General features: G+C 27.0%; 1 protein-coding gene across 15 annotated transcripts in view; it reads right to left on the reverse strand.

The window, feature by feature from the left end:
• The window catches only part of LOC122636666 (CREB-regulated transcription coactivator 1-like), a 47,639-nt gene that overhangs the window by 1,779 nt on the left and 30,930 nt on the right, over positions 1–14,930 (reverse strand). For 6 of the 15 annotated variants that reach the window (XM_043828162.1, XM_043828155.1, XM_043828169.1 and 3 more), the window contains 10 exons: positions 14,444–14,594; positions 13,556–13,654; positions 11,026–11,187; positions 10,141–10,284; positions 9,785–9,946; positions 9,274–9,336; positions 8,608–8,682; positions 7,982–8,138; positions 7,431–7,720; positions 6,496–7,161 (listed from right to left, as the gene is read on the reverse strand). In XM_043828162.1, coding sequence (XP_043684097.1) covers positions 7,503–7,720; positions 7,982–8,138; positions 8,608–8,682; positions 9,274–9,336; positions 9,785–9,946; positions 10,141–10,284; positions 11,026–11,187; positions 13,556–13,654; positions 14,444–14,594 — 1,231 coding nt within the window. In that variant the 3' untranslated portion in view covers positions 6,496–7,161; positions 7,431–7,502. Of the gene's footprint in view, positions 1–6,495; positions 7,164–7,430; positions 7,721–7,981; positions 8,139–8,607; positions 8,683–9,273; positions 9,337–9,784; positions 9,947–10,140; positions 10,285–11,025; positions 11,188–12,255; positions 12,304–13,555; positions 13,655–14,443; positions 14,595–14,930 lie in introns of those variants that run through there. The other 9 variants (XM_043828161.1, XM_043828157.1, XM_043828165.1 and 6 more) reach the window with 9 other exon arrangements.

Consider the following 14,930-nt stretch of genomic DNA (forward strand, 5'->3'; position numbering starts at 1 on the left):
TGTGTGTGTGTGTATATACGTCTGTGATTGCAACACGAGAAAAGTGCGAGAACGAAAGAAAGAAAGAGAGAGAAAATTAAAAAACGAGAGTTTATTTTGTTATTAACAAAAGAAAGAGAAGTTAGTTTACTTTTCCTTTTTTTATTTTCATTATTCATTAATGTTTTAATCCGTTCTACTTTACCGACTGAACTCGAAAATCTTAATCGTCTCTCGTATAAATGCATTTTTGTTTGTGGTTGTGTGTGCGCCTGTATGTGTATGCAACAATTTTTTTTCATACGATTCTTCAATTACATTTCTTTCTTTTTTCTTTTTTTTTTTCGTCTCAGTAGGCTCTCGTAATTATTATTATTATTATTATTATTAATATTAATGCTTAAGTACTAAGAGATATTTTTTTTTACGATGGAATTAGACGATGATTCGAGTTTCTAATACACGTTCCCCCTCTTTTGTTTTTTTATATACATACATTTAATTTTTCCTTCCGTTAGACGAATGCATTTTTAATTTTTCATCTTCATAATTATTTTCTTCTTTTTTGTCTTCTTCTCTAATATTATCGTTATCGTTATTACTATAATTATTATTATTATTATAATATACAATATAACGTATATTATCGTGCGATCAGAAGTTAATCGAGTCTTAATATCTAAGGCGAATATTTAATACGCGCTTTGGCACCATTTTCATGAAAATTATATACCTCGTTTTTCTTGAAAGAAATCTTATTCAATTTTCGATCAATCGATCTGATCTAATCGATCTAATAGAGCACTTTTAAGATTAGTTCAGACAATATTTTTCATATTTTTCGTCACGTTCTACGTAAACATATATATATATATATAACAATTTGTTAATTAAAATTATTAGAATTTATATAAAAAAATAAATAGTAGGAATAAATTCATATGACAATTCTAGAAAAAAAAAAAAAAAAAAAAAAAGTAATAACGAGTAAATCGACACACAATTTTCTTTCGTTACTTAACCTCGAAAAAAAATCCACGAAGAAAGTGAACAGTTAAAAACCATAAAAATTTGTACGTATTTATTTATAAATCTATGTAGAACGTGTCGAATACTTTTATAATTCTTATAATAAACAAGTGATTCGTCGAAAGATTTCTTCGTATTCTTCTTTTCTTTCTTTTTTCTTTTTTTTTATACACGAATTCTGACATTCATGAAAAACATTTTTTACCAGTTATAATTTGTAGGTTATAACGAGAGGACGTATGTACAATAATAAGAAGGTACATGTCATAAGCGTTATCGATCGCTTTTAAGAATATTTTGTGAATTATCGATCATTCGAATCGAATCCTAATCGAATCGAATCGAATTTGTTAGCGATCATTGAAAATTACGAGTTTTCTTATTCTTCTTTGTTCGTTATCATACCTATTGTCGCATAATTCAACGATTCTTAAAAAAAGCGTAATTATTACATACATAACAATCAAATACGAACGATTCGGTGTATTTTTATATATGTGTGTTCTGTGTGTGCGTTACTGTACATACGTATTTCTAAAAACTTTCGACAGTAAACGGTGAAAAGTTGAAAAATGGTTATGTTATGTATATGTATATGTACATCTAAATAATGTATGCATATGTGTGTGTGCGTATGTATTATATATAACGTTCGAGATTCAGACTGCAAAAGTTTTGTCAGGATATAGCAGAAGAACATTTTTTTTCCTGTAACATGTGCACGTGTGTGAATATATATATATATATATATATATATATATATATATATTTCCTTTCATTAGCAACAAATTTATAAATGTGTTGAACGTGTTAATAATTTGGAGAAAAAGAAAGGAAAAAGAAAAACAACGAAATAACGTACGGCCCTGGTATGTACGAGAATTATCTATTATTTTTTTTTTTAGGCACTACGGGCAGTATAACAATCGATATTAAATTGATCTACCTCTTGTCAATTGTTTTTCAAGTTCGATAAGGAAAATCGGCCATTTTGATTTTCTTTTATTTTGTTAACATCGATTAGAACAATCGGCTATATTTTTGTTGTTTCTGTTATACCGACAATTATTCGAATTTTTGTTCCGTCAAAAAAAGAAAAGAAAAGAAAAAAAAAAAAAAAAGAGAGAAAAAGAAATGTCAGCAACTTCGTCCGTCAATATTTCATCCGATTAATCATCTTTATTTCTTTCTTTTCTTTTTAAATAAAATTTCGATTAATTAACGCGTACGTCAAGTGACGTTACATATATACATATATGTATATTATTTATTAATTCTTTTCTTTTTTATAATTTAAATCTTTAGCAATCGTTACGTTTATAACAATACAAGATAGACATATAGTCGATACGATTGATAAAATTAGTTATTTAATCGAGCATTAAGTTTTTTTATGTACGAAAGAGTTACACGGTACGGTTGTTTGTTTGTTTTTTTTTTTTCCTTATCTCAAATATAATAATAAAAATTGTGAATAAAACACGCGATAATAAAAAAGAAATAATTTCTTAAAAAAAAAAAAAAAAAAAAGAAAAAACAAAAGGAACGAATGGGATAATAAACTATAATAATAATAAACTATAATCATAATAATAATAATAGTAATAGTAATAATAATAATAATAACAATAACAACAATAACATAATTAATAATATTCGAGGTGTGTTGTTTTTGGATAATTCGAGGTTAACTTACGAACTTAAATTATACATGATATACACAGTGTACGTTAAAACTATAACGAGTTGAAAATTTATTTATATATATGTATACATATATACATACATACACACATATATATATATATATATACATATTGATAAATGAATTTTATACGTATCTCGTATATATGTAAATTTAATATGTATATATAGGCAACGTATGCGTTAAATAAACTATATATCGCGAATCTTCAACGTTGGTAGCGGCGGCGGCGGCGGCGGGGGCGGCGGAGTAGGAGGCAAAAAACATCACAGTGTATACGTTAGTGTGTGTGATCGTCGCTATTTGAAATTATTTACAATTTAACGAGTCTTCGTTTAAAACGTGAGAGTCCTTTTTTTTCTTTCCTTTTCGTTTTATCTTTTTTTTTTTTTTTTTTTTTTTTTCTTTAGATTCCTAACCTCAAAAAAATTCCTTCTTTTGTTATGCATGTATATTGTTGTTGTTGTTGTTGTTGTTGTTGTTTTTATACGATTGTTTTAAATAACACTACAAAAGCTACGAGTCAAAAATCGTCGACGTTAAGATTATATGTTTCTTTTTCTGTTTGTTGGTTATTTATTCATTTGTTTGTTTGTTTGTTTGTTTAATTTTTATTTTTTTTTTTTTTTCATATTCTTAAGAAAATGAGAAGAATAGAAAAAAAAGAAGATGAAGAAGAAGAAAAAAAGAAAAAGATCGACCAAATCTTTCGTATATTGCATTTTTTATAGTCCCATACTTTATCGTTTTATTATCAAATTTACAAAAACTTACTATAGAAACTAAAGCCTAAGAATTATACGACGATATTTATTTATTTATTTATTTATTTATTTATTTGTTTTATTTATTTATTTATTTATTTATTTATTTATTTATTTATTTATTATCGATTGCGAATTTTATATATTTAATTATATACGAACAAACTCGATCCGGTCGGTCTTTTAATTACGTTCATTTTCGTTTTGAACGTTCTCCCTCAGACTTTCTCTTCTAAATATTTTATTATTATTATCTTTATCATTATTATTATTATTATTATTGTTGTTGTTGTTGTTGTTGTTGTTATTATTGTTAAGTTGTGTCACAAAAGTGATAAACAAACTTTTATTACACCGATAAAAATTCGAAGGTATTAACGTTGCGATATAGATTTCTCTCTACTAAACACGACACGCAGTCTGCATATAATATATATACATATATATGTATGTATGTATGTATACATATGTATATAATATACATAGAGTGACCCATTTTAATCTACAAGTGCAACTATCTCTTGGAATTTGTTTTATTCGTTAAAAATGTTTTTTCGAGTAAAAGGGAAATGTTAATTTAATGTAATTAATTTTTTTGTGAGAGTTGGTATGATAAACGCGTAAAGGACACGCGAAGGTCAACTTTTGTTTTTTTTTATTAAATGATATAATATGTTCTTTTCTTTGATCGCATTGGTTTATAACATACTCAAGTATCTCTATTAAAAAAGTATCAATACATGTATGTTATGAAATATTATTAATTTGGGTGATATTATATATATATATATATATATTTCTTTCCTTCTAAGTAATCATCATTCTTATTATTAAATAAAATGTAGTATCAATTAAAATATCTCCCAAAGTAATAAATGATTTTATGAAAATACTTCTCCATTTTCTTTTTTTTTTCTAGAGAATAGTTGTTAGCTGCATTGACCAATGCATTAAAGAACACATGATTTCATTTAAAAACATTGATCTTCATGTGTCCTCTACATATGTCCATTTATGAAAAGAATAGGATTAATTACATTACTCCTACATACTAATCTCTTGAAATAGAACAGAGTACCATTTGAGAAACATTTTTTCTAATAAGACTAATTTGGGAAATAATTGGATTTCTAGATTAAAATGGATCACCATGTATATTTATATATGTTCATATGTATATATACATACATATATATATATATATATATATATATATATATGCACAGTCTGCAACCTTATCTCATTTGTGTTTCATTGAATATTTTCTTACATTTAAGAATGAAAAATCGACGATATCGAGAAGAATTAGGTTCATTTCTACTACATAAAATAGATTATCATGTATGTATGTGTGTGTGTGTGTGTGTGTATGCATGTATGTATATGTGTATGTATATAAGCGTCGTATTTCTTTTTCATTACATATGTATTAACGCTGTTGCTGTTACCGTTGACGTTGCATCGTTAATCCTAAATTTCACGTAATGAATTGTTTCATTTAATTCATTTGATGATAATTATTAGTCAATGTATTACAAAGTATAGCATATTACTTTCAAAAAACAATTGACGACCACCATACGAGAACACGTTTATGTGTCTATCTTTTATTTTTATTTTCCTTGTTTGTTTGTTTGTTTTCTTTTTTTTTCCTTTTCATTAATTACTTTATTTATTTATTCATTCATTTATTTCGCTATTCGCGTCGCAGAATATTCTTTCTTTTTTTTTTTTTAAATTACATATTTTTATTGCAAAACGAACAGCAAGGAAAAAATGTATATGTGTATATATATATGTATGTATTTATGTATGTATGTATGTATGTATGTATGTATGTATGTATGTATATAAGTTAAAATTTTTTAAAGAGGAAGCTGCGAATGATCAATCGAATGATCAATAAATCTATTCGACTTTTCTCAATCATTCTGATTAGGTTTCAGTCGAGACATTTCTCTTTTCTTATGTATTTTTTCTTTCTTTCTTTCTTTTTGTAAATGAAAATGAAAAGAAAAAGAAATATATATATATATATATATATATATATATATATATAAAACAAAGAACAATTCAGTCACGTTAACGATACTAATCACTTGGTGATGTATATAATCGTTTTCAATATATATATATATATATATATGCTACTCATTTAATAATATATATATATAATAATAATAATAATGTATATATATATGTATATATATATAATCTTTTATATGTACGAATGTGCGCACGCGCTTCAATAAAAAGAAGAGTGAAAAAGATTCTAAAGAACCTTTCTCTCTCCCTCTCTCTCTCTCTCTTTCTCTCCCTCATTATTATTAATTCCTCGGCGTTGATAATTAAAAAATTTGGTATTAAAAAAAAAATATATAATAATAAACAACAACAACGAAAACAAAGTTTCTTTTCTCTCTCTCTCTCTCTCTCTCTCTTTCTCTCTCTTTCACGTATATACATGTATATATATATATATATATATATATATATATATATATATACACACACATATACATATATATATAATATATGTCTTTATGCATCTTTAAGTACTCCTCTTTTTTTTATTTTATATTTATTTTGTCGAAGGAGTTGAAATTGTAAAATCGAGAGCAACGTTCACTACTAAAGCCTGTTTGATCGATCTATCTCTTCGAATTAATTAATTCATTCATTCGTTCGTTCTTTCATTCACGCATTCATTCATTCATTCATTCATTCATCCATCCATCCATCCATTCATCATCTATCCATCCATTCATTCGTTCGTTCGTTCATTCATTGATTCTTTCATTCACTTTATACATTTATGTATGTACATGTATTTCATTTCTATATAGTTTCACATATATATAAATACATATATCTATATATATGTATATATATATATATATATGTACGTGTCTCTGTGTGTATTTCATACGTACATATTCGTACATGTATCTTTCATACCTTCACTTTATATACGTATTTCATACAATCATATTAATTGATGTAATTCATATCTTATAATTTTCATACATGTATTTTATATCTATTATTTCCGTACATGTATTTTATAACTATACACTTTCATACATGTATTTCATAGGTACATAATCATACATGTATTTCACATACAATCGTACTCGCACATGTGTATTCCATATCGATTATATTCATACACGTATTTCATACATATACACAGATGCATTCAATGAATGAATGAATTAATGAATGAATGAAGAATGAATTAATGAATTAATTAATGTATGAATGAATCCATTAACTAATTAATGAATAAATTCTTTCTTCTGACAATGATTAAACATCACTAGTAATCGCATACGATAAAAGCATGTATATAAATCAGTAAAGGTATTTTTTTTCTTTTGTGCTTTTTTTTTAGAGATCATCTCATACATGATACACAATGTACAAAGTAGTATAAAATAAAAAAAGGATTAATAAAGAGATATTATTATTTTCTTTTCTCTTTTCTTTTCTTTTCTTTTCTTTTCTTTTCTTTTCTTTTCTTTTCTTTCTCTCATTCTTTCTTTTTAATTACTTTAATGATTTTCGATCAACGATGTGTCAAGAATCACGGATTCGTTGATATGTTTACATTGAAATTTGTGAAACTTTTATATTTCTCTCTCTCTCTCTCTCTCTCTCTCTCTCTCTCTCTCTCTCTCTCTCTTCATATCCTTCCCTCTTTCTCTTTCTCTCTTGGCCATAATTACAATTATTATTGTTGTTATTATTATCATTATTATTATATTATTATTATTATTATTATTTTCACTTTATTTATTTATTTTTTTTTTTTCAATGGAAACATCTCAACGTCTTCTTCGATTAATCGCAGTGTGTCTTATAAAGAAATTTTTTTTTTTTTTTTTTTTTGATCGCAACACCAAGAGACAGAATTAGTTTTGTCCTACGTTTAATCAGCCGAGCCAGCGAATTCTCTCTCTCTCTCTCTCTCTCTCTCGCTCTCTCTCGCTCTCTTTCTTATTTTTTCTCTAGCCTTGGGCTTTTTAGAGCCGATCTAACCTAAAGTGTGCTTCTGCACTGGGATCAGATATCACCACGGTTGGATCCGTGAGCATTTGTAAACCATCAACGTCGATTTGACCCAAGCCCTGTCTAAGAGCATCGTCCGTTGGAAATAATTCTGGATCGAAATCGCTCATCATTGCTGTTCCTAGATCCTTCACGAATTCTGGATTAGTCAGGTCGTCTGCTCCAGAAAAATCTATAAATTGTAATTATATCTTTTAATATTAATTTGTAGTATATCAAAATAGAAGAAGATTAATAATTTACAATTTTCAATTCATATCTTCTTCTTATTTTCTATCGATACTTTGATGTGAATTTATAATTAATTATATGATTAACAAAATGAAGTTATAATATGAAATAAAAAAAAAGAAAAGGAAAAGATCGACTTTAAGATTAGGATATTAGGATAATAAGGTAAAATATTGGGTATAAAGAAATCTATAAAATTTACCTGTAAGTATGATCGTTGGTGTATTTGGCGTTTGTGGTGTCAATTGTTGAGTCGTCGTTGTCGACGTATTCGTTGGTTGATACGCCACTTGGGGACTCGTACTATAATATCCCCCATCACCGCTGCCTAATTCTCCACCGACGTTTATCATGTCGTTCTGAAATATTAACAAAATTTAGTTAATGAACAATTCATTCGAGTATCAATTACATCGCATCGTAAAAGAAAAATCTCATAAAAAATATATTCGATAACAAGGAGACAAGCAGATACACACGGATATATATTTTTTTAACTATAATTAATATCTATATCAATATAAACACGCGTAACAAATTATTTTTGACATAAAAAAAAAAAAAAAAATAATGATAATAATAATAATAAAAAATGTTCTCTTTAAATGGAAATATCGACGGGATTCGAACCCCGGTAAATCGCGTAGAAATCTTACTCGCTACTCGCTTCGCTAATGTATTAATTAAAAAATGTTTACATTTTAAATGCACGGCTTTATATACTATATATATATATATATATATATATATATGTTTTTAATTTTGATTGAAAAAAAAAAAATAAAAGAAAAAAAAATATTTTTATATTTCTATTTTAATTTAATTCACCTGTGCATAACTCGTCGTGTGATTGGGCGATCCTATGTAACTACCAATTGTGTTCGCCGAGACAGGTGTGTCCATCTAAATCAAACAGAAAACAAACGATTTGAGGTTTATAAAGACAACTAATGAATTTTTAACGAATATATTATACTATCCTATATTAGGTAATCCTTTAGTATATATACAGGACATAAAACACACACATATATATATATATATAATATATTATAGTATAATATAGTATAGTATATATATACTGGATGGTTCAAAAGTTCTTAAGTGATTTTAAAAATCAATTATCTTCCATAATATTTCTTTTAATTTAAAAAAATATGAGCTTTGCAGTTTTACAAATTGGAAAAAAAAAATAAAAGAACGAACGAACAAACAAACAAACAAACAAACAAACAAAAAACAAACAAGCAAATAAATTATCATAAAATGTATTTAATAGAGAAGTAATTGATTTTTAATTATCACTGAAAAACTTTTGGTTCATCCTGTATATAGGAGACATATATATATACATACATATACATATATATATATATATATAGGATTACTTTTTAAATATCTTTAAGTAATGTTGTGATATACAATTAAACGAGATCGATCGATCGAAGGAAAGGAAAGAAAAAACAAGACAGATGAGGGAAAGGATCTTATCACCTCTATCTGCGTTGTCCAGGTGCAACCAAGTTCCATGAGCTGCTGTGCGAATTTCGGCCAATCCTGACGGATGCGGGTAACAGATAAACACCAACGTTTTTAACCATCTTTCTATCTCTTTCTATTTCTATCTTTTATTAATCTTTTTTTTATTAATTTTTTTTTTTCTTTTTATTTTATTTTATTTTATTTTTTTTTCTATCAGAACGGCCTAACACCATCATGGATTAAGTTACTGTTTTTCTTTTCATAGTTAAAACAATTGCAATTATAATAAAAATGCATTTCTTACTTCTCGATTATGGACAACCTTTTTTTATGATCCTATTCTTATTGGGATCGATATTTTTCAGGATCTTTAAAGTTTTGTGTTTAAACAGAAATACATATACACATACATACGTATATACAGACATACAGATAGCAGACACACACACGCACGCACGCACGCATACACAGAAAGACACATTCGTATATTTATATGTAATAAGAGAAAATTCTTTTTATTTACCATCGTGAATTGTTCAAAGTCTTGTTGAAGTGCAGCAGCTTGTGCTTGGTTAATGACGTAACTGTTTTGATCTATTCCATCCGAGGTTAGGGTCGGTGGACCAGGATGTCCTGTTGGACTTGGCGGGGCTGATGGATTATTGCTATAACTTAATGGACTTCCCTATAAAACAAAGAAAAGAAAAAAGAAAGAAAGAAAGAAAGAAAAAAATATTTATTAGAATTATTGGAACAATTAATCCTTTCTTTTCTTTTTTTTTAATTATCGATTGACCATGTTTGTTAAATTAAATTAAGTTAAGTTTAAAAAAAGGAAAGGAAAATAAGCAAATAATAAATCTGATTGTGAAGACTTACTTGTACAGTTAGACTAGGCGAAGATTGTGGCGATGGCCTGTTCACTGGTTGTGAGGTCCTGTAGGAACCCAAGGAATTTAATTGCTGTGTTTGTTGGTGCTGATGTTGCTGTTGTTGTTGTGATTGCTGCGACTGTGACGTTTTCTAATCAAATTGGATGGGATTTTTTATTGTTAATATTTTTGTACTCTCTGATTTTTTTCTTTTCTTTTTCCTTCGTTAATTATTTTCTATTGAAATTATTATCTCGAATATTTCATTAAACTTTAACTTCTTTCTTTCTTTCTTTCTTTCTTTTCTTCTTTCGATTAAAACCAATCTCCTAAAATTTTCACGAACATTATATTCGATGCAATGAATAATTATAATAAAAAAAAAAAAAAAAAAAAAAGAAAATATCGAAAGTAAGAACTCGAGAGAATATTAAAAAAACTTATCGATCGTCCTTGAAATGTATCCTTAGACTGAAACTTATGGTACCGACCGATGACTAACCAATATCCGTCAAATCCGTTCGTACAATAAAGGAACGAAAATAATGTATACTTAAAAGGCAACTTCCCTCTTTAATAACGTTCATGATGATCATGATAATACTGTGCATTCATTTTTCATCGCCATAATATATATATATATAATCAATAGTTAATCTCTAATCACTGATATCTAAGAATCACAATTTTAATTGATATCATTGACGATTTAATTTCATTGTTAAAAAAGATTCTTTTGTCAAATAACAATTTTTATTATAAAAAAATTAGTATTCCAAAAAAGAAACATATATATATATATATATATATATATATAAAATTCATTATGTTATATCCAGATAATAATAACAACACAATGATAATAAAAACTTGATAGAGATAATATACTGACCGGGCTTTGTGGTGGCACAGGACTATGTGGTTGTTGTTGATAAATATAGTGACCAGCTGGACTGTGAGATATCGAAGGTGGTGGTTGAGGTGCCGGTTGTTGAGAGTAACTCTGAAGATCCTGTTGCGAAGTACTTGTGCTGTTTTCCAGCGCCACACCCTGCTTCATCATACCCATCTCTATTAACCGATCGATTCTCGTGCACAATCTTCATCATGCTCTCTCTCTTTCTCTTTCTCTCTCTCTCTCTCTCTGTCTCCCTTTTTTTTTTAATAAGCTCTTTCTTCGTTGTTTAAATTTTATTTTATTTTATTTTTTTTTTTATCGTTACACCCTCCATTAACACAATCAATTTTAAGCGGTAGTAAAGAAGAAGAAGAAGAAGAAGAAGAAGAAGAAGAAGAACTCGCATAATCGAAGAAATCAAATATCATTAATGATATATCTTATTAATGACATCTTTTTTTTATTATTTTGAATTTGGTCTTTATTAGAGAAAGATTCCAAGTATCTAAGAATATTTGGAGAAACTTTAATTTTTTAATGCAAGCGGTTTGGTTTAAATACTCATTGATGAAATCATATAACGATATAATTTCTGTTCGATATTTATTAGAATTATTAATCGTTTTTCGATATCAATTATGACTTTCTTCTGCAATATTAATAATCGTTATTATCAATGTTTATTGAATATTTATTATCATGCTACAATCTTTTTATTCGAAAGACTGAACTAACGCTAGATTATTATAATAGTTTCATAATATATATTTATAAAAAAAAAAAAAAAAAAAAAAAAAAGAAGAAAAGAAAAATTGTATTCAATAAAAATCACGTTGTAATAAAATATTATAGTTTCAATTTTAATTCTCTTTCTTTCTTTTTTAATTAACACAATTCAATCGATTTTGCGAGATCTCATTTGAATTAAAAAAAAAAAAAAAAAAAAAAAAAAAAAAAAATCCAAGCACGAACGATAAGGGCACTACTATTAATTAATAATTTATTTATTTATGTATATATGTATGTATGTATATAGGTGTGCGTTAAATAAAAATGTTTTCTTTTTTTTTTTTTACCTAAGGAAACAGAAGCATTTCGTTATCAAATGTGTACATGTATGCAAATATGCGTATGTATGGACGTATGTACGTATATGTGGGTGTTTGTGTATTTATATCGGCATGATTAAAAGCAAAGAAATTATAGTGTGTATATACTACTGACCTTACACGCGTGAAGGAACCTAGAGTTAACAGGCACTGATAAATGGTTCTGCAAAATAACAAAACACAAACGACCACTACAACAAAGGCAAAATAAAAATAAAGGAGAAACTGAAAGGTAGATATCGAGGGTGAATTTCAAAGCGAGATCTATCTTACGATTTTTTTTTTTTTTCTTTCTTTAACCATTCTTTTTTTCCTTCCTTTTTTCTTAACTTTGTTCTCCCATGTTATGTATATACACACATATAATATTATATTATATATATATATATATATATATATATAAAATCTTTTATTGCAAATTTGTTTTACACGTAAACACAATGAGAACGTGACCGATTTAATTTTATTCTCAATTATATTTATTTCATTATTTCGTGGGATATAATTTTCTATTTAAATCATTATTTTTCATTTATAAAAAAATTCTACTCTTTTTTTTTCTTTTTCTTTCTTCTTTTTTTTTTTTTTTTTTTTATATATATATAATTTCAACAACTACTTACACAGTAGTTCTCGTTGATTCTATTAGTAATGGATCAGTCAATTCCCAATGCGTATATCGTGCTATATATAAGAGAACACAGAGAAAAGTACAGGAGGATTTTTTCTTTCTTTTTTTATTACTGCTATTATTTTCTTTCTTTTTCAAATTTCAAATTTATTCATGCAAGTTGCTACAAATTTTTGTCCTAAGTTCTCATCAAAGCAATTCGCATGTACCACGAAAGTGAGACGCCCAGGAAAAAGTTAATCGTTAAAGAATCTCTCAAATTTTAATATTTTATTTCAATTTTCTATGTTCTTTCTTTCTTTCTTTCTTTCTTTTTTTAATTATTATATTTAAGACCTCTCACTTACGACATTTCTAACATTCTTCTAATCAAATACGAAGCATTCGAAGGGCTATAGAAACTTGTTATTATTTCCTACAACAACGAAGGAGTTATAATAAAATGAAATGAAACGTAATGAAATGAAAGGAAATCAATTTACTTATCAAATTATTACTACCGTATAAAATATTTTATTTCGTTGAAATAAATCAATTCAATTTTAATTACACAGGGTGTGCGAGGTTTAGAACAAGGATAACGATCCAAAAATCAAATACTTTGATTTGTTCTCTCTCTTTTTCTTTTTACATGCAATTTAAGAAAAAATAATAAAAAAAAAAATATATATATATATAATTAATGAAATTCACTTATCGAATGCTTCGTAGGATGTTGGACAAATCGCTAACAATGCATGTACGTTCTACACACTATTTTACGGGGTGGCGGTAGGATATTTACTTGGGCACTTGGCGGATTGTGATCCTGTGAAAGGGATAGCCTACCAGCTTGAGCCAAGCTGGTCGGCGACAGGTTTGTAGGACTGCTCGTTTGAGGACTCTGGAATACACCAGTTGTACAAATATTTCACCAATTTGTTTTTTTTTTTCTTATCCCTTTATATTGAACTACGATATAGTTTTTTTCTGTTTTCATTTATTTATTTTTTTTTACGTGTATGTGTGTGTGTGTGTGTGTATGTGTGTGTACGTGTATTTCTCGAATAGATTATCAGAACAACGTCACGGCTCTCGATCATCTTTTTTTCCAATTCTAACTCTTTTTATTTATTTATTGTTTCTTTTAAAGCAAAGCAGACAGCTAGACGTGACCAAACGAACTCGTAAAATCGCACGTCACTGTCACGTAATTTCGATTAGGTTCGTATCTTCAATCGTAATCCGTGACGTTCAACGACATTCCTCCTACTTCACATGTGTGACAAAAAACAGAAACAGAAAAAAGGAAAAAGGTTCTGATTTAAAAAAAAAAAAAAAATAGATACTTAAAATGACGATGGAAGAAGGACGCTTATATAGAGAAAAGAATAGAATTTGTTTTTATGAAAGGGAGAATGACACATGAATGAAATCAAAATATGAAAAATAAATAAATAAATAAATAAGTGGAGGATGAAAAAACGAGGCTTGTTTTTTTTTTTATTATTATTATTAAAAGAGAATGATCTTTTTATTTTTCAAATTCGAAAAGAACTAGGGTGGTGAAGATGATGTTGTAAGAAAAATAATAATAATAATAAATAAAAAAAAAAAGAAAATAAATAAATAATTAAAAGAAAATATTAGTGTAATATATGTGTAATAATAATTCGTGATAATATGTACTTACGTTACTGAAGGGTGTACTACTGGAGTGATCCTCTTGATCCAGAGGGGTGTGAAGGGGTGAAGGAAAATGGACGTTGCTTAAGTCGGGCAACGATCCTGTATTATTTCCTATGGGAATCTGTTGTCCAGGTGGTTGTGAGCTCAGATATATGCTATATAAATATAAAAAAAGAAATGTATATGTATATTAACAAAAATAAAATTATGATCATTTTACAATATTTAAAACACGCGGAATATTGTTATCGAATTTATATACAACCTGTAAATATAAATGTTCATTAATTGCAATAAAAAGATTCGACTGCAATCTCTACGCGAAATAATTAATTTAATAAACAACGAAACGATTGCACAATTAAAGAAACAAGATTCAAGAAAAACGATTTCAAGAAATACAACAAAAATAAACATAATACAATAAGATTAAAATCCAATAAAATATGAAGAAAAAAAAAAAAAAGAAAGAAAGAAAGAAAAAGAAAAAC

This window comes from Vespula pensylvanica, chromosome 23 (assembly GCF_014466175.1).
Source record: "Vespula pensylvanica isolate Volc-1 chromosome 23, ASM1446617v1, whole genome shotgun sequence".
In the NCBI taxonomy this organism is placed as follows: Eukaryota; Metazoa; Arthropoda; class Insecta; order Hymenoptera; family Vespidae; genus Vespula; species Vespula pensylvanica.